Below are 24441 nucleotides of genomic sequence, written 5' to 3'. Positions count from 1 at the left end.
AGCTCGAGGAGGAACCGGTGTAGTAAGTGTCGCTGCAGGCGCAAGTGTTTCGGCTGGCGAGGCTGCTACAGCGCCAGCACCTGCGCCTGCGCCTGCGCCCGCGCCCACTGCTCCCCCTCGGCACACCTTAGACAATTATCAACACCACACCATTGCCTCTCCGTCGAGCATCAATCACGTTGACCCCGGAGGCGCCAGAGAGGGTATGTCTATTTGGTTGCGGTGTACAGCTTTTGTTATGTAAACCATCACTCAGCAGCTCCTTGTGGGCACCCATTGCCGACTCTGGCCCAAACTACTCTGGACTTGCCGTTTGCAGGGTTGCCACATGGCTGTCCCCGTCCTCGACTTGCTCTGCCGTCACCTCATTCTCATGCTGACTGTACTGTGTCGCGCTCCTCCTCAGACCCCCCACTATCAACTACAAGTACCGTTCGCAACTTGACCCATGGCTATAATTCAGCCCTGAAATCACACTTGTCTGCCAGTATGAGTCCTGTCCTCGGCTCACTGGAAGGCCAGGCAGCCAATGCTGCGCAGGGGATGGTGCTGGATCCAATTTCTCGGGTGCGCTCAAAACTCCCATGCCCACTTTGATGGCTTACAAGTGCTCACCAAATGCAAAAAGCAAATTCTAGAGCGCACTCAATCCTCGAACAAGCTTCCTTCAGGCCAACAAAGCGGTGTAGTGCCTTCAAAGTCCACTTATGCGGATCCCGGTCCTTCCGAAGATCTATACTCGGGCAGAATGTCTTCCGACCCGGCGCCATTGCGAAGAGTTGACAGTGGTGCTAGTAACAAGTTGACCAAGGACAAGAAGTGAGTGGTGCAAAGCGAAATGAAAGAAAGAACAAACACACTCTCTCTTCCTCCTGTGTCTCATATGCCTGCAGGGCGATCGTTGCTCCCACTTTTGTCTTCAGGCCTCCCCGCGCCCACGTCTTCCACAGCCTCGTGGCCAGGACGGGTACCAGGCTAACATGCATGTCTGCGTAGGAAGGGTGTATCATTTCTGAGCCGCATTATGGGCGGTCCCAAAAAGAGGGATGTGTTCGACGTGCGCGAGGACACAATCTCAGAGTTTGCCGACGATCGTTCACCTGGAGTCGAGGCCGAAGTATTCTCTCAGCCACTGGGCCACATACCAAAGTTCCCTGCTCCTCCACGCTATATCAAGGTCAAAACGCAGCACAGGAAAGAGAAGGAACTCGACCGACTGTTTCTGGCTCAGATAGCCCTCGAGGCGCCGAAACCTAAGTCGAGGAGGAGGCTGTCAATAGACTCTAAAATACACGATATCACAGACAATCCAACCAGCCCTTCGACCACATTGACGAGTACAGGAAACTCTGCAATATGGGCCATGGAATTCTCAAAGGATGGCAAGTATCTTGCCGCTGCTGGGCAAGATAAAAAGCTGAGAGTGTGGGAAGTCATTTCCAGCACGGAGGAGCGTGAGTTCGAGGAGAAGCTCGCAGAGTCCGGAAAGGATGGGAATAAGATCAAATTGAATGCTCCCGTCTTCAAGACCAAACTCGCAAGGGAGTATGACGGCCACACCTCGAGTGTACTTGACCTCAGCTGGAGTAAGAACAACTTCCTGTTGTCCTCCTCGATGGACAAGACAGTTCGACTTTATCACGTCAGTCGGGCCGAATGTTTGTGTGCCTTCAAGCACAATGATTTTGTCACCTCGATACAGTTTCATCCTCGTGATGATCGTTTCTTCCTGGCTGGGTCTCTGGATTCCAAGCTGCGGTTATGGAGCATTCCTGACAAGACTGTGGCGTTCTGGGCCCAAGTGCCCGATATGGTGACCGCTGTTGCGTTCACACCTGATGGCAAAACTGCCATCGCTGGGTGTCTGAACGGTCTTTGCATCCTGTACGACACGGAGGGGTTGAAAGCACACTCGCAAATCCACGTACGGTCGGCACGGGGAAAAAACGCGAAGGGGAGCAAAATCACTGGCATCGACACGATCGCCTTGCCCAGAGACAACGCAAACACGGACGTCAAACTCCTGATCACGAGCAACGATTCCCGAATACGAATGTACAATCTGAAAGACAGGACGCTGGAGGTGAAATTTAGAGGAAACGAGAATACCTGCAGCCAGATCCACGCCTCTTTCAGCGATGATGGGAAGTATGTTATATGTGGAAGTGAAGACCGGAAGGTGTACATATGGCCTACTTCGGAACATGAGAGACCGGACAATGAAAAACGACCGATGGAAGTCTTCGAGGCGCATTCGGCCATCGTCACCACCGCCTTACTAGCCCCTGAGAGAACGCGAAGGTTACTTGCACAGTCTGGCGATCCTTTGTACGACCTATGTAATCCTCCACCGGTGACCTTGTTCAGCCGCGCGGACTCGGTGATATCTTCTCGCGCGCCGACAAATAATAGTTCTGACGAGAAGAACCCTATATTTGAGAACCGGCTGTCTGGGTCACCTAAGCGTGCTCCAGAAAGCCCAGCCTTCCTTGCACGACATTCCCATCCAGGCGGCCAAATAATAGTGACGGCGGATTACACTGGACAGATCAAAGTGTTTCGGCAGGATTGTGCCTTCCAGAAACGCAAACACGAATCATGGGATGCAGGGTCGTCGTTTTCTAGGAAAATGCTTGGTCGGAGCGCATCTGTGAACACTCGTACATCAGGCACAAGTTCCACACATCGTAACTCGTTTGTCATGGGCTCAAAAACTCAGTCAACCGACCGCATCCTGAGCTGGAGGAACTCGGTCAGCGCCACAGCTGGTGGAAATCCTCCGTCAGCCAGTTTGGTCGAGATTCGTGGATCAATGAGCAGCGAACGGTCACGTAGTGCATCGCCGAAGAAACTGATTTCGCACCGGCTCTCATTGCGGAAAGCTTCACCACCGACCAAGAACGGCATTCTTTCTCCTACATCTCCTACATTCCACTCGCCGCTCAATCAGATGCAGAATGGACCTTCGATAGCAGTCACCTCACCTACCGCCAGTTCACATACGCAAAAGACACCAGACTACGAAAAGCATTTTTCCCCCACAGACTTCCAGCCGATCAGAACAAATCCCTCACCCTCCGACCTCCCCCACAATGATCCTCTTTTGCTCATGGACCAGCAATCATTTCTTGCCTGGGACATACGCAACACCCTGCTGCCCATGGCAAAACATATTCCTCGAACGCCCGGAGTTCTGGGTCCCGATGGTAATCCTCTATCCCGAGCGGAGAGTTACGTTAGTCAACTTTCCAGTGAAATCGCTGCATCGGATCAGGAAGCACACAGTGCTGGTGCCAGTGTCGACGGTGACAACGAGAGAGCACGTAACAACCGCAAGTCTCGTTCACGCAGAAGAAGCAGCGCTAGCAGTGAGGGCGAACTGCGCTGTCGAAATTGCAGAGGTAAGGCATTCAAAGTGACAATGGGCCAAAAGGGGCAGACATTCCGATGTAAGAAATGTGGTACAGTGGTGTGAATGATGGGAAGTCTTTTGACTATTGAACGGGCCACACCATTGTCGTGTTGCTATTCTGCGCAGAAGCCTACTCCCTCCTGATGCAGGAGTTCAGACTCTGCGACATGAGACAAGACCGCTGGGTTGGGTACAACACACCAACAAACCGTGTCGATTCCCCCTTCCTGTCACCCACTCGCTTACACGCTTATATACAACATAACCACCGTCCTCCTCAAATTCCTCAACCGGCATTACTAGAACTAGCAACAAACATTATTATCTCTTGTTCATATGTCCTTGTCACTGTCGACCAACACGACCTCTCCTATACAGCCCGCACTCCACACACAGACTTCAAATACAAATGCGATCAACGAGTACGAAGTTTATGATAATGATTCTGGATTAGATTGTCGCCGGTGAGACTGTCGGATGGCTCCCATTATCAGCACAGGTTATGCATAGGTATCTTGCTGGCTTTTGGGATACTTTGGCACAAATTGTATGAGTATACTATGTCGATTTTAGCTAGTGGACTCGGGGCCCAGCGATATTGTACGCCCGTGAATAGTAATTTAGTACCTCAATTATGTGTTACATGTGAATGAATTGGGTTTATGGATTGTGAGCGTATTTAATCGAACTTCTGTTGTTTGATATCTCGTGTTCTCGAGTCCTTGTCCTAATCGAGCCTGCAACACGTCGAGATACAAGCAGATACAAGTTGATCCCAGTTGCACATCACGACGACAAAAGTTCAGCGTAGAGGACAGACGGATGTACGAATCGAGTGACGAAAGTGATGCTTCATCGCCCCAAGGCTTAACCATGGTGAGTGCGTCGGTGACATCGTTCACATACATACTACGAAAGGGAATCACACAGGGGGGAAAATTGATACAGTGTGTTGCTGTGACATGATCATATTCTGTATTTTGCTCTATTCTTGGAAACCCGTCTGGATCCATGTTGCAACTGTCAAGTGTGTAACGTTTCACAGCGTGTCCCATGTGTCCAGATTCTCCTGCGTCAAATCAGTTACATGTGTCCCGTCATTCGAGATTCCCTCCCCCTCCCAAACCCGTCATCATTGCCCGTGCCGTGCATGCAATGTGGTTCTTTTTTTGGTGATTGTTTACATATGTATTTGCGTAATGGTTCTGCGTCGTGGTCGGTCGTTTGAGGAGCAGGGACTTTGATACCATCCAAGTTTCCAGCGGCGTTAAAACCCACTTCTTACTCGATTTCTCATCCTTTTGCTTTTATTTCTCTCAGATTTCAACGGGCCCCCAATTCGACCAGGGTGGAGGTGCTGCTAGGAGGAGGATTCGAAAAAGAAAAGGAGGAAACTTTTTTTTCTTTTGGATGACGTGGGTGTGTCTCTTTCTCTACAAGTTCGCCTTGATGGCTTGCTCGAGGGCTCTCTTGTTGGCACCGACGACCTCGCCGACCTTTTCGCCGTTCTTGAACAGCATGAAGGTGGGCATGGCGCGGACGCCGAGCTCCTGGGCGACGTCGGGGACCTCGTCGACGTCGATCTTGTAGAAGGCGACCTTGTCCTTGAACTCGGGCGACTCGGAGAACTTGACGACCTCGGGCGCGATGACCTTGCAAGGGCCGCACCAGGTGGCGAAGCAGTCGACGACGACGAGCTGGCCGGCGCCGGCCTCGTAGACCGAGGTCTTGAAGGAGGATTTGCTGCGGAGTGGGTTAACGCCATGTGTCTTCTGAGGCTGAGGAACAGCGGGAGGGGAAGCCGGAGGGGCAGCATCAGCGGATTCCCGAGCTCGCTGTTCACGCAGCTTGGCCTGGTGGAAGGCTACGTACTCTGCAAGGTTATGGACACCCATTTTCGGTAGGCTTTGGAGAAAGTTGCTGGGGCGGGTTGTTGAAAAGAAACGGGGGTTTCGAGGGGCGAAGTGGCTTGCTAGTGTTGTTGGTACGATAAAGGGCTGCTTGTTCGTGGCTTGTGCTAGTAGTAGGACGCGCTGCAATTTGCGGGACGACGAGCGGATTGATGAGGCCAGGGCGAAGGTATTTATCGGTGAAAAGCGTGGTGGGAGAATGACTAGGATGGAAGATACGAGAGTTGTGCGAGCAATTATAGAAGGGGATTTGGTGATGATGACGGGATCGGGAACGGCGTCAGGGCTGAAGGGTGTGAGAGCTTAGAAATGCACAAAGGGGAGCAAGATGCCGCAGCAGCAGGCGCAGGGAAGGTGGAAATCGCGGGACAACCAAGAGGCATGATTTGACATGAAGACGATGACGCCACCGACTACGGCGGACTGAGAAGCCCAATTCCGCCAAACATTTGGAATACTTTGGTCACGTGCCGAGCCATCGCCGCGCCGCTCTAGGGGAACGGGTAATATCTGATACTGTAATCCGTACGAGTACGGAGTAACAATGTTCCAGCAGAAGTAATCACGCATCGACTGGAACTTCGCACGTAGGTAGACACAGACACTAATAATACGCTTTATCAGATAGTCATTTATCCATCTTTTTCGATTTCACTTGTAGTACACTTCTGTCTTTGAATTCCAGTTTCTGCCTCGGCGGGACGTGATTAGCATTCTTGATTCCGACTTTTTTGGTATTTGCAAACACTTCCGCTTCACATCAAGCCCGCCAAGGCAAATCAACTGCCTTGACTGTACATTAAATCGGTCAACGCTAATGGCTCCAAATCATCCTGGCCATCCTTCTCCATCGTGTCATCTTCCATGATCAAATGAGCGACATAAGGGGTATCTTTTATATCATCAAAATCATCCAGCAAACACATGTCTCGTGTGCGATGCATATCTGGGGCCAATAGTTCGAAAGAAAGGTGTGTACATAGGAAAATTGTAGTTGCAACCCTGGCCTTGCTAGGGCTGTCTGGGAGGTGATTGTGATCGATTTTCAAGCATCGTCTTCTTAGGAGCCAAACCCGGGCTTCGTTGAGCTGTACTGGCTTGTGACACAGACGATGCTCTTCGGATATTCAGTAATTTTGCACTCCCGGCACTGATCTGCCGAGCATGGCCTTTGTACTCCACGCTTCGTGCTCGTAGAATTGGTGCTCCTGCCAGTTCCGTCCCGGGTATTAGTGCCTCGAGCATCTCGCCGTCGCTAGCTTCGTCATCTCCATCTAAACTAGGCCTTCGAGATCCGTCGGATGACTCCGCACCGTAATCCTTCAAAAGTCCTTCACGGGATTTAGCTCTTGAAGCTTGACGCACCACAGTAGCCTGTCGTCCAAGACCGGCGTGCCAGGTCTCGTCACCACCTCGAACGGCAGGAACGGGTGGAACATCTGGAATAGGGCTGTGCTGTCGTTCTCGTTCCAAATCGATGATGTTGCTACTTGCCCTGCGCCCAACTGATCCTCCGGAATCCCGGCGGGCAGCAGGTGCTGGAGTTAGTCTGTTGTAATATTCGTCATGCGCGAGCTCTTCTTCCTCGGTCTCAAAACTGCCGGGGACAGCATTTGGGGTTATTGAAGAAACACTTTGACGGAGTGGATGGCTCACGCCACCAGACATCCTCTTGGCAGGTTTACCAGAGAGCCATGAGCCTTCCGAGTCGACTGACGCAAGAGACTGAGATAATACGACCCCAGAGACGGGTGCCGCGCTAGCATCTCTTTCCCCACTTTGTAACTGCTGGACTTCCATCGCGGGATTGCTGGAGGTGGTGGCCAGACTCATGGCGTCCTGCGTTCCAGAATGCGACGGAGGAACAGTATGTTGGCCACCAATCGCTTGAGCCGAGGTGATAGCCTCGGGAGACTGCACACGCGAGTCTGGCGGGGAGATAGGAAACTCTGGGAGGTCTTCTCGAAATCTGGACATTGTTCGTTGAGGAACTCCTGTCGAGTTGGATTTTCTGAATGTACGCGGAACAACAACTGGAGGGGGCTGCTGCTTGCGGACAAACGACTCACGAGAGGTGTTAGAGAACTCTGAAGGCGTACTTCTGCCACGCTTTGCTGCACTCGGCTTTCGCCTGGTTCCACGCTTGAAGAAGTTTGTCCACGAGCTGATTTGCTGTTGTTGACTGCTTTGATCCGAAGCTCGCCGAAGAGTAGGTTCTTGTTCTAGGACATCGGGGGTAATCTTGCGCGTGAGTCCAGATGTCTGAGACAAGCTGTGGAGGTCGGAGGGTTGATGAACCGGAGAGGTAGGTGGCGAGATGGTCGCAGCCTGCAGAGGCTGTTGGTTGACCTGTGTTTTTAGTGGTGATATAGTCCGGAGAGGTGATCTAACTGGTACGACGGAGCCTTCGTCCTCGTCCTGAGTGGAGGGGTCTTGCATGATGTCAACTTCCTTCTCATCCTCGAATGGGTTTCTAATGCGATTTGGGGGCCTCTTCTGAGAAGAACTAAAATCGTTCCCACGCAAAGGGTCTTCTTTGAAGGGATTGACTGGTCGTTCTTGGTCAATGCGTGGCGCAGCAGTTCCGTCCATTTCTAAACTACCTGCACTCCGATCACGAAGCCTCCGACCTCTCTGCTCTTCGGCTTCGGTGCCGAGGTCTGCAGATCCGGTAGATGATGCTGCGATAGGACGGCCCCTCAATTCCTCCTCTCGCTGTCGATCAGCTTTGCGTTGTAGCTTCCGCTGTAAACGTTCTCGGTCGGCGGCTTTCTTCCTTTCGTGCCGTCTTCGATCTCGATCCATTAATTCTCTCAGAGCACCGGCATCTAGGTCATCCGCGAGCTCGTCGATGCGCTTTCTGGAGGAAGGGGCTTCTTCCTCAATGGCTTCCTGGACCGAAGGCTTTAATCTTGCGGGTTGCTTACCGGTCGATGAGCGAGGATTACTGACATAGGTGAGAGTCGGCCGAGGTGTCAAAGCGGCCAAAATTCCCACCTTGAACGACCCCTGGTTCTCAAAATCTTCGGCATCTTGTATCACTTCAGGTAGTGGCAACGAGACCTTGGAATTGGGTCTTTGGAGCCGGCGGTTGAAATCTCCAGGGATGTTCTGTGTATCGCGACGTAATGGCCCGGAGCCCGAGTAAGATGCCGGTCGTTTCAGTCTATACTCTGGGGAGCTCATGGCGCGAATCTCTCGCTCCCGAGCATAGTCCTCCGCTTTCCTCTTGCTTGATTTCCTCCGCGTCAAAGTCGGATCGTACGTGCCACGTCTGGCCAACAGTGTCGGAGCCTGCGGCAAGGCTGTAAACTCCTCCGACCCAACACTCAACGGAGAAGTAGGGTCTTGGGAGTACCCTTCTTGTCCTTGATGCGCTCTTGGTTCGATGGCCGAGCTTCTTCTCCCATTCCACGTCTCCGAAGCAGGACCGCTTACTGGAGCAGTCTGGCCCCGCGACACGTTCTTAGGAAGTCTTTGCTTCGACAGCCTCCGGGGTCTGTCATCCGGACTTCGAGCGTTCTGATTGCGCGCCATATTTCCCCTCTCTTCGGCACTTTCTGAGCCTGACCTTACCGTCAGGTCCTTTTCCTCTTTTGCGCCGAATGTATGCGGCCGTTGAAGATGTGGTCGGGTGTCGCGGGCGTTCTTCCGTCCACCGAACGGCCAAAATCCCATGCTGAACCCGCTGAAAGATGGATGGGTCCAACGCGAGAGGAGCGCCGTCAAGGGACGCGGTTATGTAGGTTGGGAGGATGATATGGCTGAACTGAAGACATCAACGGCGGTACTGATAGATGCTAACAGGTATTTGTGACAATTCGAATGGCAGAACTTCCGCTGATCGCTGGCAATACTTGACAGTAATAGCTCGGGAAAAGATGGAAAGTAATTTGCAGGAGAAAGCACCATGCGCACTGGCAGACGTAAGCTGTCATTTAGCGGTACCAGTTGACAGGTTCTAGACAGCAAGACGGTCAATGACTGTCGATAGTCGAGGGTATTGTTGTGGAGGGGGTCTCCAACAAGCACGTGGTGCAATCAGACTGGAATGAGCGTCGGTATGATTGAGGCAAATGAAGACTCAACTGAGGGATTGATTCGGTGGCTGACGGCTGTAATGAGAGTGAAATGATGCAAAAGAGAAAGGCGATGGAAGGCGAAGTCTATGCAGGTGGTTTGACAGGGTTGTCGAAGGGGTGGACGACGTGATGGAACGAGCGAATGGAGGGCGAATAGACAGTTGGTGGTGATCGTAGTGGTGGTGCTGATGTTCAGGAAGCCGAAAGCGACGAATGACGGAATGAGGGCGACGACGTTTGAGAACTGGGAGAATGGGAGAGAGAAGGAAGGCTGCGTGGCGGGACGGGATGCTGGGACGACACGCAAGGCACTGCATGAACAACGGGCACCAGCCCCAGGCTAAACTTGCTTAAACTCTTTACTGTAGTGGGCGGTCACTGGGCGGACCTCTAATTACTCGTGCCCGGAGATCCATTCTTTTCTAGGCGTCTTCGGGGGCAAGCCGTCTGCCGCCACTGTCTAACATTGTACCTTGGGAACACGCCTAAAGTCATCCAGGCAATGACATTTAGAATGCTGCATGACTGTCATGCCCACCATGCATTACGACCAAACATCCATCCTGTGATGACCTTCTGATCCCCTCTGATCTTCACAGCCACGTCAGGTGGAAACGCTAGCAATCACTGGATCACAGTTGGCTCCTCCAGCGACAACCCTGTTTGCGTGGGAAAGCGAGAAAGCGTCACAGATTCACAACTGCTCTGGATGCGCGCATTGGTCGCCGTCACAATACCATTCCGATCAGCGCGTCCCTCCACCGACCAGTACGAGCTCGAGAAGAGGCCTTTGGGTATGATCGTCTCTGTTTAGGGACGGCACCCTCCAGCAGCTACCTTAGCCTAGTGGTTATCCTGGATCAGCAAACTTCCGTCGATACTATGACTCCAATCCGAGTCCCGAAACTGTGGTCTGTCTTTGACAACGGCATGGCCCTTTGGCCAGTAATTAGCAAGTCCCCTACAGGGCAAGCGAGGCTCTTCTGAGCATGGGCGAATATGCGAGGTACAAGCGTAATCTCAAGCGGAGTCCAAGCAGCGTCTGATATGCAAGGAACGCGACAGAAGTCGAAGCATGAGCACCCCCGGTACTGGGCAGGATTGGTGAAGCACCGCTGAACAACTTTCTTCTCTACCCTGCTTCTGCTAGAAACGATGAACAAGAGCCCGCAGGAGTGATGCAAGGCGCGGAGCTTGCCGCATGTGGCTCTGTCGCCCACTGTCCTGACAATAGGACTCGCAGACTGCAGTAGATCGGTCGTCTACGGACGCAGAAAATAGTAACTTATAGGTTGGTTACAAGTGCATTGGCAGCGGCCCGCCCGTCTCTACTGGCACCTACCTGAACTGTATGAGTCGCCGCAAGTCTTCACTCGCGTTGCACTGGTGTTGATATCTAATGACGTTTTGACAGATACATGTTGAATCTTTGTTGGTGTAGGATGTTGCGGGACTTGGACCTGGTTGACCAGGTACCGACTGGTCCGACGTTGTTTGTCCCTGGCTTGCGGACATTTTACTCGCGCCGGAGTTGAACATGGCGAGTTTCCGTTTTGCATGGATGCTCCCCATTCCGAGCACATGTCTCAGACTCGATACTCCGGTTTCAAAATGTCCGCCGACGCATATCGATATTCATATCCCGTAATCGTCAGCGCGACCGCTTCCCCCATACTTGTCGGTGTGCACTACGATCTTCTTCTTCCTCCGGTGAACACCCGAGGTTCACTGGTATTGCAGTTATCACCGATTGGCCGGCCTGCGCCCGCACGCGATGGAATGCAACTCGACAAGAAGCCGGAGTGACCTCTCTGTGTACCTACCGTAGTACGCGGTTGTGGCGCTTTCTCGGAGTATTTAACCGTCAACGGCGCCTTACACTATTACTCACCAGCCATCTCTCCATACCCGAGTCATGATAAGAATAATATGCGCCTTTGACAGAAAACTCATTTCCGAATGATGCCAGCCATCCCAACGGCCAGATGAAATGGGAATTTGACCAGCTCAACTTTTCAGCCACATGCTGGTCGACAAGATCTTCTGGATTGGAGATGGCCAAGTTGCAATGTGCAGTAACCTTCGTCAATTGTACCTAGTCAAATCTGAAATTGGCCAAAGCCACCAGCGAGAGCGCGCTCTTTCAATAGAATCTCTTCGATTAAATCTGTAGCACTTGCTCCACCATATTCACTGCGTGCAAGTTTCGCTCTACAATCTTGGCCATTCTTCCAGGGACTCTACCTTCAACTTTTCCACTGTTTGTGCGCATCCATACGAAGATTTTTACCGGAGAGAGACTGTTAGCCCAGCCCCGAGCGATGGGTTTTGGGTACTGACGCCAGCTCTACCATGTCCACAGATGTGAACTGTCCAGACGCAGATTCTTCCTTGCCAATTCTCGCACCTGCTTCTAACATCCGGGTGCTCGGCTCCATTTCCGGAGGTCAATTCAGGGCAACTATCTACGCATCTCTTCATGGTTCTCGTTGCAATGCTCAGGTGTGGCTGAGATTCCCAGTTCCCATTTTGCTAGCATTCGCCCAGGATTGTATTACAACCGGCAGCCACAGTCATGATGTAGCAAGCTTCGTCTCGTCTGTCATCGGTCCCAGAAATTGAGTACATCGACGGTGCGACGTTCCTGCAGGAACTACCGTTTTGTCCATGACACCACCAAGCTTTGAGGAAGCGAGGCCTGTACAGTTGACCACGATGTCTGGGTTTCCTCTAAATGATGAACTCCTTGAGCTGCGGCATCTGAGATGTGTTTGAAGATCGCTCTCTTGAAGACTGCGCCATTCTCCGGAGTTGAGAGACTAGCCCGCACAAGTATATCGCTGTGTTGATACACATTGAAGTAAAGCGAGTGGCATTGTCGACTGCAGGTCTCAGACCCTTCTGAGGCATCTAACAAAACGACAATAACATTAGCCCAACCCCCAACAAGTAATACTGCGGCCGATTGTGAAGGTGTCATCCAGCTTTCAAGCCAAGTGACAAGCATGGCATGGAGTGTCATCTAGAAGACACTTTGCAAACAAAGCTGCAGGTGCTCTTCTGGACGGTACCAAGCTTTGAATAGAGTCAGCTTATATTCCAACACTTACTTGGACACAGAGGGGTGCTTAACTATGGTCTCGAACTGAGCTCTGAGACCTAAGTGCAGAGGACCACCATGCTTATCAGACTTCACAAGTAGTGAATCACAAACTCACCCAACCACGACAATCTTTTCCTCCAATATGAAAATTCGAGTATAGGTGGTGAAGCAAAGGGTTGGTGAGGCAGAACGGAGAGCTGTCAGTGGTCCAACCAACATTTCCTCAGTGAAATTTCTTTTCGAGGATACCAAGTGAATGTGAACGAGACCAGCCCGCGCCAAAATTTTTCTACCACATGAGATGCAATAGGTCCGAGAACAATAGGTGGTGTCTATTGAGGACCTAATGATTTTCTTCTTCAACGAACGTCCAAAAGTGTAGAGAAAGCATACTTCTTAGATACTCTCGTCCGCCTGTCTCCCACTGCTATCGAGCGATCTAGTACCAGGTCACGACAGTTACTCACAGAGCGACTTTTCGGTTCACTAGCATTCTAGTGTTCGATACCAGGTAGCCATCATTTTGGGTGTTCATAGCTTGGGCTACTACAGAGTATCGGCTAACCACTTGTTGTCGGCAGACTTTCCTATTCCTATTCGTGCCACCTGCGATTTCCTCCATTTGGCAGCCCAGCTTTCCGGGCGAAGCAGGCAGGAGCACGGCGGTTTTATCATTAAGACGCAAGCACAGCAGGTAAGCGCCACACCGCCAGCCACGCCTAGAACGCCCCCTCACCTCGCCTAACTTGCTTCATTGTCTTCTCCCTTTTTCGCCTAAGGGTCGGTGTCCTGGGGCCGCCTGATGAAGCCCGGTCAATCAAGGTGGCTCTTTGACACTGCAACTCCGCAATCAGTTACATACGTGCCTTGTGAAATCATCGAAGCCCCTGCCCAAGTCAATTAGGAGCGGTCGGACATCACACTGTCCACTCTGTCTCATCCATTCACGACGTCCCCCATGTCTCTTTGAGTCCTCTCTGGACACCCACCGTCTCTTCGACAACCTCCCGATGCTCTGGTCAATGGATCTTGGGCAATCATGGCTGACCATGCATTCTCTACGCAGCTTCCCAGCATGGTCCGAAAGCCCAAGGCTGTATGGCCTGGACTGGTCAAAATGGGCATGTATCAGAAGCAGATAGCTGGAGATGGTATGCTTTGAGCCTTGAATTTGCCTGTCTGGCACGCTCATACGATTATAGGCAATTGTCTGTTTGCATCTCTCTCCGACCAACTCTACGGCACACCGGCGAAACATCCCGAGATACGTGCAAGCATCATCGACCACATGCGAACCTTCCGACCACTCTTTGAGCACTACGTCCACAAGGATGATGTGCAACAACGCCGTACCCTTCGTTCTGCAAAAAGTGCCGTCCGTCAAGAATCAGAAGACGCGTTCGAAGAGTACCTCTCCCTCATGTCGCGACCTGGAACATACGGTGGAGAACCTGAGTTGGTCGCCTTCTGTCAGGTCTTTGATCAGGACGTGACAGTTCACCTTCCACGTATACAAAACTTCAACAGAGATTCGATCTCGTACACAAATGAACATCGGGAGAACAGTTCTATGGGAGCACCCTTGCACATTTGTTATGGCGGAGACGAGGTCACGCGAGCACACTACGACTCAGCTCGGAGCCGAGATGGTTCAACTCCTCGAAGCCGTGACAGCCCCCTCCTCAGACCTCAAGATCCCCCCGGAAACTCCATCAGTGGCACCCTATCGTCCTCACCCGTGTCCAGCCTCACTTCAAGGGCCATTCGCAACAGTAGAGCAGAGTTGTCCTCCGAACTCATCCAAGACTTTCTCCAGAAGAGCAAGAAAGAGTCAGAGAACAATCTGATCCAGCTCAATGAGAAATATCGCGCTAGAAGCCCGTCGGTGACTTCATCACAACGCAGCTCAAGCTCAAAGAGATCACTCGACGACGATGGAGAACCAATTCGATCAAGCAAACGAGCTGACAGACGAAAGAGCACCCGAAAGCGTGGAGACATTGCTGTTACCATTCCAGATCCAGACGATGAACTTTCGCCACGCATCCCTGTCGAATCCCCTGGACCAGACACGCCTCTGAGCACTCAAGACACCGACGTTTCGTCAGATGCTCCACTTCAAGAACCTCCAACAGCCACCACACTCAAAGCCATACCGATAATCCTTGACGGCGACCACTTGAACAACAACCATGTTTCTCATGCCACGAAGCAATCGACTACGCAACAGGGTCGAACGTCTATTCATGTCCTCAGCAAAAGAGCACAACCAGCTGAGTCCTCCAACCCACGGATGATATCGGTTGCAGAGAGACCCAAATCGACATTGCGAGCATAATTCCATCACATGATCGAAGGAGTTTGGTGGTCAAAACACGCGAGGACATTTCGTGTGTCTGTTTTGTCTTGGTGAGGTGTTTTGTGAATGGCTATGGATTTGCATATGAATGATACCCCCCTTTCCAGCATAGCGTTCCGGCGAGCATGGCATAAGGGTAAAGAGAGTCAGGTTCCAGGGAAGAAGCGAACTCCCCCCTACTCGTAGAGGGTCAATCAAACGTGGGTTGCCTCGGGCCTTTTTTAGACAGAAATGATTTTATGAAGTCGACGGCCACATGATAGAGAAGATGATATCAGATCAACCCAACAGCAGTGCAGGGAAGCTGACTTGTTGGATCTTGGGTTGTTTTCCTTTCTTTCTCTCTTCGTTCTCTTTCAAGTCAAAACTCTATTGTTTTACTCACCAGGAGTCTGTCCAGTAGAGACTATTACTTGGTTTATAGTACAATAAAACATGATAAGCTTGACATTAACCCCCGGTTGGACATTGGCTAGGTACCTAGACACGGAGTATAGTTCGACAACTAACGAAGAGTACCTACCACCTTACCTGACCTCACATTATGGAGGTTAGCTGGTAGGTATCTAAGGTGCTAAGCTTTGACTCGGAGAGCAATTAAGAATGATGGTACGAAAGCACGGACGAGAACACTAAAGTATAAATGAATATGTAGAGTTTTGAGTGTACAAGGATGCGATACACACACACATACACACACAACAGAGAGAGAGAGAGAGAGAGAGTACATAACCAATGAATGTGGAATATCGAAGGCAGAGTAGAAACCCATCCAATCCATCTATCTTATCTATCTTCCTACCTACTTATCTGTATGTACCTTAGGTACCTAGCTAGGTAATCTTAAAAGGTAGTGAGTGACTTGTGATGGTGATGATCACATTGCATTGCATTGCATTGAGCCCGGAAGGGCAGTAGTAGTATGGGTACTAACTACCACCACCACCACCACCGGCCACCTACCGGGCCTTTTTCTTCTTGTCAGTGACTTCTGAACTATCCATCCTCACCGGCGACGCCGTCCTTTTACCTACCTACCTAGGTGGGTATCTGTACCTGACAACAATCAGTTGATGGCCGTAACTTCTACTTGTACTTTTTACCTACCAAGAGAACTTCCAGCCTCCGTTCTCACACACGCGGTAATTGACACTTCCGTAAGACAATCGATGCCTGAAAACCTCGGTACACAATGAACGGCTGCAACCTAGATACACAATAAAATAGGTGGAACCTCCACACCACCTCCATAGGTACCAGAGCCTTGCAATTCGGAACAAGCACAAGCACAAGAACGAGCACGAGCACGAGGACGAGGTGTGTCAACGTATGAATAACCTCTAAAGGCGAATGCACCGGCTCACGAGACTTCGAATTGATACTATCTCGGCGAACAACAAGTATGGAAATCCAAGTGAGCCAGCCTGCATCCACGCATGCATGCGTGGATGCATCAATGACAACGATAACGACCATGACCATGACCATGACAATGATAAATACCACCACCAGCGCCTTGCAGTGTACCAGGGAGGTACCATTTCGACCATGTGTTTTTGTTCATCGTAAACTTTCGTATTTCTCCCTCTGGAGACAATCAAACTGAGACCCCGTATCCCCTGCGTAGAGTATGTGAGTGCGTGAGTGACGGGAATGGAAACCTGGCCCTCTTGTTTGTTTTTCCCCCTCCCCCCTTCTCAATGTCACGTAAGATCGTCAATTTCTCGTTCCTTGGCGCGTAATGCTGCCCTCATAACCTCGGCCTCACGCATCAATTGCGCCCGTCGCTCTGCTCGTAGGAGCTCTTGGTCCCTCTCGGAATTAGCGCCGACTTCCTGTTCTTGATTCCGGCGACCGTTGGTGTCGGTCAACGCAGGGTCGAGGTGCATGCTTTCCGTCGTCGTCGCCGCCGCCGCGGCAGCTAACTGTGTCTGAAGTCTGTACTCCTCCGGTGGCCGTGGAGTGCTTTGTTGCGTGTTGCTGTTCACCGCCGTCTCGGGTACGTAGCCGGTGTAGTCGACAGTAGGAGGCGGTCTCCTCCTCTTGGGTGCAGGTGAGGCGTCGGCGGATTCTGGGTAGGCGACTTGTTCGGGTGAGACGGGTTCGGGAGAGATAGAGACCGTCTTCTGGGATGAAGCTGCGTCCGGCCGCTGGACGTCGGGGTATGCCGGGACCACTCGTTTCCTCCTCTTGATGGTGGACTTTTTCATCTGCACGGGTCGATGTGCACCGTGTAACTTGTGGTACAGACCACATGCATTACAGATAGGATGGCCTTGCTCGTCACGGCGCCACAAAGGCGTGACCGTGGTGCCACAGTTCTTGCATGCGACCACTAATGTATTGCCAGGCGAAGGCTGAGATGGGGGGTCGACGTTGATGTGTTGGAATTGGGATTGGGGTGGAACAGCCGAAGTAGATGGGGCGGCTTCTTCACTCGGTGGTCGAGGGACGCTCGTCGCCGCGACCGCTGCAGGGTTTGTAGACCGTGCGACTCTATTGTTGTACGCTGGACATCCTGAACAACCCTCGGCGCCACCAGCTCCGTTGCAGTTGCCTCCACCAGGGCAAGAACCCGGGGTATGTTCGGGTACTCTGTACGGTATACTGGCAGGTTGATTTGACGTCGATGATGGGGAAGTTGCTGCCACTGGGGAAGTCGTAGCACGCTGACGTGGACTCTCTCCAGGAGTAGCGGAAGCTGGCCGTTTGAATGTGGTCGGTCTTGGTGTGTTTCGAGTTTTCAGATATAAACCACACGCGTTGCATATTGTAGTGCCTGTTGGTGATCGCCGCCACAGCGGTGTCTTGGTGGTGCCGCAATTGCTGGCATACACGTTAGCGGCTGTCATCAAAAGCAGACCAAGGGTATCATCGGGGGTCCAATAACAGTAGATGTGTGGTTGATATAGAGCCAAAAGAGTGGACTATACATACCTGCACACTTGGCCGAGCACGATGCTATCCTCTTGATGTTCCACTTGCTCATGCGACACCCGCGGCGTATCGGTAGCCTCAGGTCTTGGGCTCGGCTGACTAGGGTGGCTACTTTCCGTGGTGGCGGCATCGCTTACATGTCCCTCGTAAACGGACACTTGTGGTTGAGATCCGTGACGTTCACCCCGGGCAGAGGAAACGAGTTGATGAGCAGCGTCGAGGTCCTCAGCGGAGGGGTGTCGCATAAGACTATCCCGCTCCGGGCCCAACGAGGCGGAACGTGGCAAAGCATCCATGGGACTTCGGACGGCCAACATGCCTCCTCGCAATCTCTCGTCTTGGTTGCTGAGACGATCAAACCCACCAAGAAAGAGAAAGATGCAGTCGAAAACGTGGAAAGACCGAACAAAAGGCGTCGAGACCTGGAGAATGAAGAGTTTGGTGGGAAGACGGGCGAGTTTCAGCGGGAGTCCCGACAGCCCAGGCTCCAGGGGGAGACTGAGATGTGGCCTGAATTGGCTTATAGAGCGTCCTTCACCGGGCGAACTCGCAAAGGCAGGGTGTAGACAGGGCAAAAGAACGTGGTCTTCGAGAAGAAGAGGAACTTGCAATGCGGACAGGATGGAATTCTCTGGTTGAGGGACTGAGAGAACTGGCAAAGAGGGCGAAAGTGACTCCAGAAGTTGAATATGGAGCCCATGGCGACGCGGGTGGAGAGAATGTTGCGTTTCCCAGCGTAAGCATCAAACACCTCGACTCTGATTGGCCCATCGCCGCCCGGGCACGTGTTGGCCGGTCGAAGTCACACTACAGTGTTACGACTTGCTTAGTTATCACCGGCTCTACTGTCTGGCCTTGAAAGTAGGTACATAACCCGTACTTCCAGCACAGTCGACAAACCTTCCCAAAAGCGTGGCGTACGGTGGCAATAGGCCAAGTTGAGTGCTTTCATTGCCCCGTCGAGTCGTTCCCATGGGCATGATATACAAAGCATCGTTCCATATAGAGTACGTGTGCATCCATGGAGGAATAGCCCCTGATCGCATTGCCGTGTTCTTATAGTAGGCTTTCGAAAAAATACTCTACCGTACGTACAACTATTCTACATTGAGGACTTTCCCCCACCGTGCCCTACCTATGATATCGACAGACTTGTACTCAGAACAGTCCTTGATGGTGTGATTCCATCCAAGGTCGAGCCGACTCCTGCGCCCTATTATCAATTGCGCATTCACATCCCATTTGCTCGACATATTCCCAGCAGAAGCAACCTTACGCCCTTGGTCAAATTCCAACTTGCCTAGATCCCGAACTGGCCGACAAATGGCCCTCACGTTGTTCGTGGATGTTGTTGAGATCATTCGCTATCTTGCGCCATTCGGTTTGAAGAAGATCTTTTGGATGTTCCTGTTCGTAAAGATGGAATTCTTAGACTTGTTCTGCGCCCCATCCAGCATCGGCGTCCCTCATGTTGGAAGGAGGTTCAATCGAGGGCAAGAATTCGAGCGCGCAGTATCCCACACCAACAAAGCCGATGAGGGTACCGGCGATGATGCGCAAGACATGATTTTCGAGGATGATGCAACCAACGAAGATGTAGACTACACTTTGTTAGAATTTTTCTGGGGAATCTGGTTTGCTACTGACAGATGCCTCGTCCTAGGAAGGAGAACAGGAAGCTCGCATATTTCGGTAGGTAGGGTGGAACTTGAGGAAGTAATTCGAGGCCGGCGACAGCTGGAATCGATGTCAGTTTTTCTGTTGTCTGAGAACTACGGCATGAGTGCTGTCTTACCAAGGCCGAAAATTATCACATAGATTCCGACAATAATGTTTCGACTGTTTGACACTCAGCAACTGTCCTGCGCAAAGGGGATCTCGACGAACAATCCAATGTCTGGGATGAATTGACTAATACCTGTTAGGGTGTAAGCGAATGGCCTTGTTGAAACTGCGCCTGCTGATGTCGAGAACATAGCTTACCTCCAAGGACCATAATGCCACCAACGGCCAAGTTGACCAGTCGACTACATGATCGTTAGTATTGCAGACTCGACTGCCTGCTGGCATTCGTGGCATGTTTAGGCATACAAGATGTTGGAGAAGTCCATGGTGTCAAGCTTGCGACGTCAAAGCGACAGTATTAGATAGTAGATCGATGGAGGATTGAGCGACCGGGGCTTAAGACAATCAGAGGAGTTGAGGATTTGCAGAATATCTGTCCAGAGGGAGAGGTGAAGGTAATAATATTATGGAGCTGCTGCGAGACAAGTAGAGGCCAGAGGTGCCAATCCGATTCAGGGACGGAAAAGATGGGGAAAACCTGCGCCTGCCGCGCCAAGTCAACCAACCCATCTCACCATCAACGCCTGGACGAGTACGAGGCAAGAAAAGTTCGATACCGCTCTATAACAAATATGAATGCATTTTCATTGGTGGCCAGGAAGCCAGATTGCCTTTCAATCTCTCAGAACCAGAGTTTGATGAGTTCCTCACTCACGGCTTTCGGCGTCAGAATCCCATTCTCGGTGATCAATGCATCAATCAATTCTGGAGGAGTTATCTCCACCATTTCGTGTACATCGACGACCTGATTCTCGGATGCGCTCTGTCCATCAGCTTGTGAGTCCGTGGTGGTACTGAAACGTAGAACATCCTGCTTCACACCCATCCGTGCCAGGTCGAGTGGTCCGAAACCCAACGGGAAATTGCGCACAAACTTGTACGACTCGACTGCAATGTGTAATGGTACTGACACAGCCTTGGAGATAAGTCCGATTTGGTGAGTTCCAAGCTCAGTGACAACCGAGCCGTTCTCCAGCACCGCGCTAGCGCCAAGAATCAACTGAGGCGCTGAAGATGCCGTGGGTAGCGACGCCAGCGCATAGGTCAGAGCTGATAGAGGAATCGTAGTGGTCGGTATAGACAATCCCTTTAACTGGGAAATGCATTGAGAAATACTGTCGGTGAGCCCAGCCGAAGGAAGGATATATACGACGTTGAAGTAGCGCCCAGCTTCAGCGGCATGCGTGAGGAGTGTTTGGACGACTCGACTGTAGCCATAGGTGATGATAGTTGATTCTTCTTTGATCAAAGGAAGGGCGTAGTGGGCAATTTTCAAACGAGCTTCATTTGCTCGCTTCACAAAGAGGGAAGAGTTTGTGAGAATGTGATGGCGTAAAGTTGAAAAGTCGGAGTCCGCAAGCGATGAAGGTCTCTGTTGGAAAGAGCTAACCAAATAGCGTTGGAAGAGTTCAGTGCCGGCAGAGAGTGGTATGGGATTTCGTTGAGAGGCTAGGAGCTTCTGTGAATGTGTCTCAAGGAGGCTGAGTGTTTCGGAAATCGTCGTTAACTGCGTCTTAGCAAGTAATGATATAAGCGCTTGGATGGCTGCTATAGGCGGTGTGATGGTTGGGTCATTCTGAACGAGATCGTTGTAATAGGCGACAATATCAAAGTCGGTTGTGGGTGACTGTGATGGTTTTGGTGTGGTCGGCGGCGTCTCAAATGCGGCTAATGTTCCAGAGGACGAGTTAGTCGTATCCGGAAGCATTCTGATAAGTGGCACATCTCTTGCGTCTTTGAACGGCCAGCGCGTCAAGAAAGCAAAGGGGTTCGACCAAGTCAGACCCATACCCCAAGTCACTGGGCCGTTGACTCATGTAGAGAAAAGTGTGGTGCAAAGCGGAACACATGCAGGAGACTTACCAGATGCCATAACTGCCGATATGTTGTTCGGTAAACGTACGATTAGGGCCTCAGATCTCTCTGGATTCGTGGCGCAGTTGTATTGGCCAGGTGAAGGGTTGCACAACTTCTTTTCTTTTTTGGTTTGGCTCGATCAAGATGGAAAACGTGAGGGTCACAGGCATAGAAGTCTTCAGAAGGCTGAGCATCAGCCTTGCGAGAGTCCTTGGCACTAAATATCCCCCGGTGTTTCCCCGATTATCAGACTATGCCTATCGCGGATGCTGTCAACAAGAGACACTGACACTTTTCATCTCATGTTGTAATGGCGATTCGAACCTGAAGTATTACCTTTTCTTGCCTCGCTCACACCACATTACAACGCTAGCAGCCATCCGCCATGAATTCTCAATATCGTTCCTCCCAACAGCAACAACAGGGACGTAGTAAAAAGAAAGATGAAGATCCTGCGGACTTCATGCGACTCGTTCGTACCCCTTCTTCGTCGCCCGCTGTTTACTGACATGGCCTTCAGTCTGAAAAGGAGATAGCATCATGTATCAGCGAGATGGGGATTCCATTCCAGCCCTCGGACCTCCTCAAACCTAATCCTCAAGTTATTCAGATGGTTTTCGAACACCTGGGCGAACTAGTGATGAATGCGACTCGCGACGCGATTGACCCTGCTATGCGCGCAGCCTCGGAAGATGTCTGCGCAGAGTTTCCAGAACTGGTTCCGACTGAGACAAGACTTCTGATGGGGTTCTTCATTCAATTACGTACGATGCTGGAACAGTGCGGCATCAACGACTTCTCATTCAACGACCTCGTCCGCCCGACGCATGACCGACTGGTCAAGATCTTTTCATACACCATCAATTTTGTCCGGTTTCGAGAGACCCACACGAACGTAATAGACGAGAATTTCAACAAGGCAGAAACGACAAAAGCGCGGATTGAGACATTATACACCGAGAACCAGGACATGGAGCAGAGGCTGGAAGAGATGAAGCGCAACCGGAAAGCCATGGAGGTTGCGGTCAAAGAAAAGATGCGGCGGAACGACGAGTTGAAGGCCCGCTTGCTCGAACTGCGTAAGGGGCAGGAAAGGGTTGCCGAGCAACTCGAACGAGCAAAGGCCGAAAAGAGCCGTGCGCAAGCATTGCTTGAAGAGAAGACTGAGCGATTGGTGAGGGCACGGCAAGACAGCGAGAAGCTGAGACCATATGTTCTGCAGAGTCCAGCTGCACTTCAAAGTGCTCTTACAGAATTGTCGGAAAACCTGATGCGGGAGAAGAGCCAGATCGACGCGCTAGAGCGAAGGGGGCGTGCTCTGCAGACGTCGGGGGACAGCTTCACAGTCGTCCAGAACGACGTACAAGCATGCGTTAAGGTGCTGGAGGAGATCGCGGTGGAATTACAAAAAGAAGAAGAAGAAGATGCCCGCGCGGCTAAGAACAGAGATGCTCTGGCTGAACGAGGCAACAATGTTCGAGAGGTCGAACAGAATGAGAAGCTGTTACAGAGGCAGCTCAAGAAGTGGGAAGAACGGACAGAAGAACTGCGAAGGAAACACAAAGAACGAGACGAAGCAAATAAAGCCAAGATGGACGAGCTGAGGGAGACGCAGCGGCAGCTTCGGGACGAGAGGGCCGAGAAAGGTCGCGAGATGGAGAGACGCAGAGTGAGGATTGAACAGACGGAAAAGAAGGTGAGCTTCATCACTAAAATCGAACCCATTCGCTGGCGAACATCGCTGATACTGACGCCTATGTATAGATGGCTGATCTCAAGGACAACATCGAAAACGAAGTACACTCGGCTCACGAGGAGTACCTGAAGCTCGAATCGCACATAGGGCTGTACATCACAGAGATGGAACAGAGCATCTAAAGTCGATTTGAATCGACATAGGCAGTGTTACGACGCGTATGATGGAGTTGGAAAGAGCTAATACTTGCATTGAGATACCCTGGTTGATATGCTAGCGTTGTGTACCACTTGTTCCCGGTCATTGCGAGAACAGCTCTGCATCTATTTGTACCGTACTTTGAGGCGAACGTAGATCAGTCGAACAGTCGCTCTGCTGACGATTGACGCTCAATCACGACAAATTGGTGGTCAACAACTGTCTTCGGTACGTGCGTCGGATGTGTGCCTTTCGTGGCTGAATAAACCTCTTACTCGCTTTCACGTCGAAACCAACGCGAAGCCACTTTCTCAACTGAGATTGTTCGACGACCCCAGGCCGTTCCGCCTTCGCCGATCTTGATGGCTGTATTCAGAAGAGGTACTTGAGCTGACCAGAGTCCTGGTCCTTGATTCGGGTCGGGATGGTCGCCAGTGTCCTGTAGCTCGACGAGTCTGAGTGGCCGTCTCGTTGTATGGGCTGCCGAGACAGCACTTGCAAAGGTGTGCGACAGGCCCTGGAGGGTGAATTCGGCCGTACCGGAATGCTGTCTTAAGAGGTTGACGATCATGATTTGACAATGTCGATTACTGACACCAATGTGCGAAACACGCGCCGAATAGCTAGATAGGTATCCGCGAAGCGTGGTGATGGTCGGACAGAATACAAGACGACAATGCTGGCTCGCACTCAAGAGGGACAAAGTTGGTGACAAGAGCGCATGGCGGGAGTCTGGCAGATCAAGATCCCCATCGTCGTTCCCAGGCTCGGCTGCTGATGCGTGCTGGTGATCGAGCTGGGCGAGGACCTCGTGTAAGAATTCCGCTCTCGTCGAGCAGACAATCAAGTCGGTATCCGTCGACGCATCGTGACGACTGAGGAGGGCGTTCAGCAGGTCCACGATCGAGGTGTACGTGGTGCATACCAGACAATTCATGGGCGAAGAAGAGGAGAGATGTCAGATATACGTGGTCGTGACGCTCCCTCCATCATTTGACTGGGACTATGCCCCACTACCTGATCGAAGCCAACTGCGTGTGTG

The 24441-nt window shown here is 51.6% G+C and overlaps 9 protein-coding genes across 9 annotated transcripts; 3 read left to right on the top strand and 6 right to left on the bottom strand.

Annotated features, from left to right (window-relative positions):
- Positions 1-489: 489 nt before the first annotated feature.
- Positions 490-3475, top strand: PV08_09238 (uncharacterized protein; the record flags this gene model as incomplete). Its single annotated transcript, XM_016383557.1, has 3 exons — positions 490-567; positions 629-819; positions 997-3475. The coding sequence occupies 3 exons, from the start codon at positions 490-492 to the stop codon at positions 3473-3475; spliced, it is 2748 nt and encodes a 915-aa protein (XP_016232180.1).
- A 1370-nt stretch (positions 3476-4845) lies between these two features.
- Positions 4846-5307, bottom strand: PV08_09237 (thioredoxin; the record flags this gene model as incomplete). The annotated part of the gene is made up of 1 exon (XM_016383556.1): positions 4846-5307. One exon carries the CDS (start codon positions 5305-5307, stop codon positions 4846-4848), a length of 462 nt encoding a protein of 153 aa, XP_016232179.1.
- A 1026-nt stretch (positions 5308-6333) lies between these two features.
- On the bottom strand, positions 6334-9000 carry PV08_09236 (uncharacterized protein; the record flags this gene model as incomplete). Its single annotated transcript, XM_016383555.1, has 1 exon — positions 6334-9000. The coding sequence occupies one exon, from the start codon at positions 8998-9000 to the stop codon at positions 6334-6336; it is 2667 nt and encodes an 888-aa protein (XP_016232178.1).
- A 4546-nt stretch (positions 9001-13546) lies between these two features.
- Positions 13547-14845, top strand: PV08_09235 (uncharacterized protein; the record flags this gene model as incomplete). The annotated part of the gene is made up of 2 exons (XM_016383554.1): positions 13547-13658; positions 13710-14845. The coding sequence occupies 2 exons, from the start codon at positions 13547-13549 to the stop codon at positions 14843-14845; spliced, it is 1248 nt and encodes a 415-aa protein (XP_016232177.1).
- A 1724-nt stretch (positions 14846-16569) lies between these two features.
- PV08_09234 (uncharacterized protein) lies at positions 16570-18120 on the bottom strand (the record flags this gene model as incomplete). The annotated part of the gene is made up of 2 exons (XM_016383553.1): positions 16570-17692; positions 17804-18120. 2 exons carry the CDS (start codon positions 18118-18120, stop codon positions 16570-16572), a joined length of 1440 nt encoding a protein of 479 aa, XP_016232176.1.
- A 1111-nt stretch (positions 18121-19231) lies between these two features.
- PV08_09233 (uncharacterized protein) lies at positions 19232-19914 on the bottom strand (the record flags this gene model as incomplete). The annotated part of the gene is made up of 6 exons (XM_016383552.1): positions 19232-19404; positions 19451-19540; positions 19599-19642; positions 19691-19721; positions 19787-19830; positions 19895-19914. 6 exons carry the CDS (start codon positions 19912-19914, stop codon positions 19232-19234), a joined length of 402 nt encoding a protein of 133 aa, XP_016232175.1.
- Positions 19915-20270: 356 nt separating this feature from the next.
- Positions 20271-21356, bottom strand: PV08_09232 (uncharacterized protein; the record flags this gene model as incomplete). The annotated part of the gene is made up of 1 exon (XM_016383551.1): positions 20271-21356. The coding sequence occupies one exon, from the start codon at positions 21354-21356 to the stop codon at positions 20271-20273; it is 1086 nt and encodes a 361-aa protein (XP_016232174.1).
- A 534-nt stretch (positions 21357-21890) lies between these two features.
- On the top strand, positions 21891-23383 carry PV08_09231 (uncharacterized protein; the record flags this gene model as incomplete). The annotated part of the gene is made up of 3 exons (XM_016383550.1): positions 21891-21977; positions 22026-23201; positions 23270-23383. The coding sequence occupies 3 exons, from the start codon at positions 21891-21893 to the stop codon at positions 23381-23383; spliced, it is 1377 nt and encodes a 458-aa protein (XP_016232173.1).
- A 287-nt stretch (positions 23384-23670) lies between these two features.
- PV08_09230 (uncharacterized protein) lies at positions 23671-24336 on the bottom strand (the record flags this gene model as incomplete). Its single annotated transcript, XM_016383549.1, has 1 exon — positions 23671-24336. One exon carries the CDS (start codon positions 24334-24336, stop codon positions 23671-23673), a length of 666 nt encoding a protein of 221 aa, XP_016232172.1.
- Positions 24337-24441: the final 105 nt, after the last annotated feature.

Source organism: Exophiala spinifera (assembly GCF_000836115.1).
Source record: "Exophiala spinifera strain CBS 89968 unplaced genomic scaffold supercont1.7, whole genome shotgun sequence".
Taxonomy (NCBI): Eukaryota; Fungi; Ascomycota; class Eurotiomycetes; order Chaetothyriales; family Herpotrichiellaceae; genus Exophiala; species Exophiala spinifera.
This window is presented reverse-complemented; position numbering and strand designations above follow the sequence as displayed.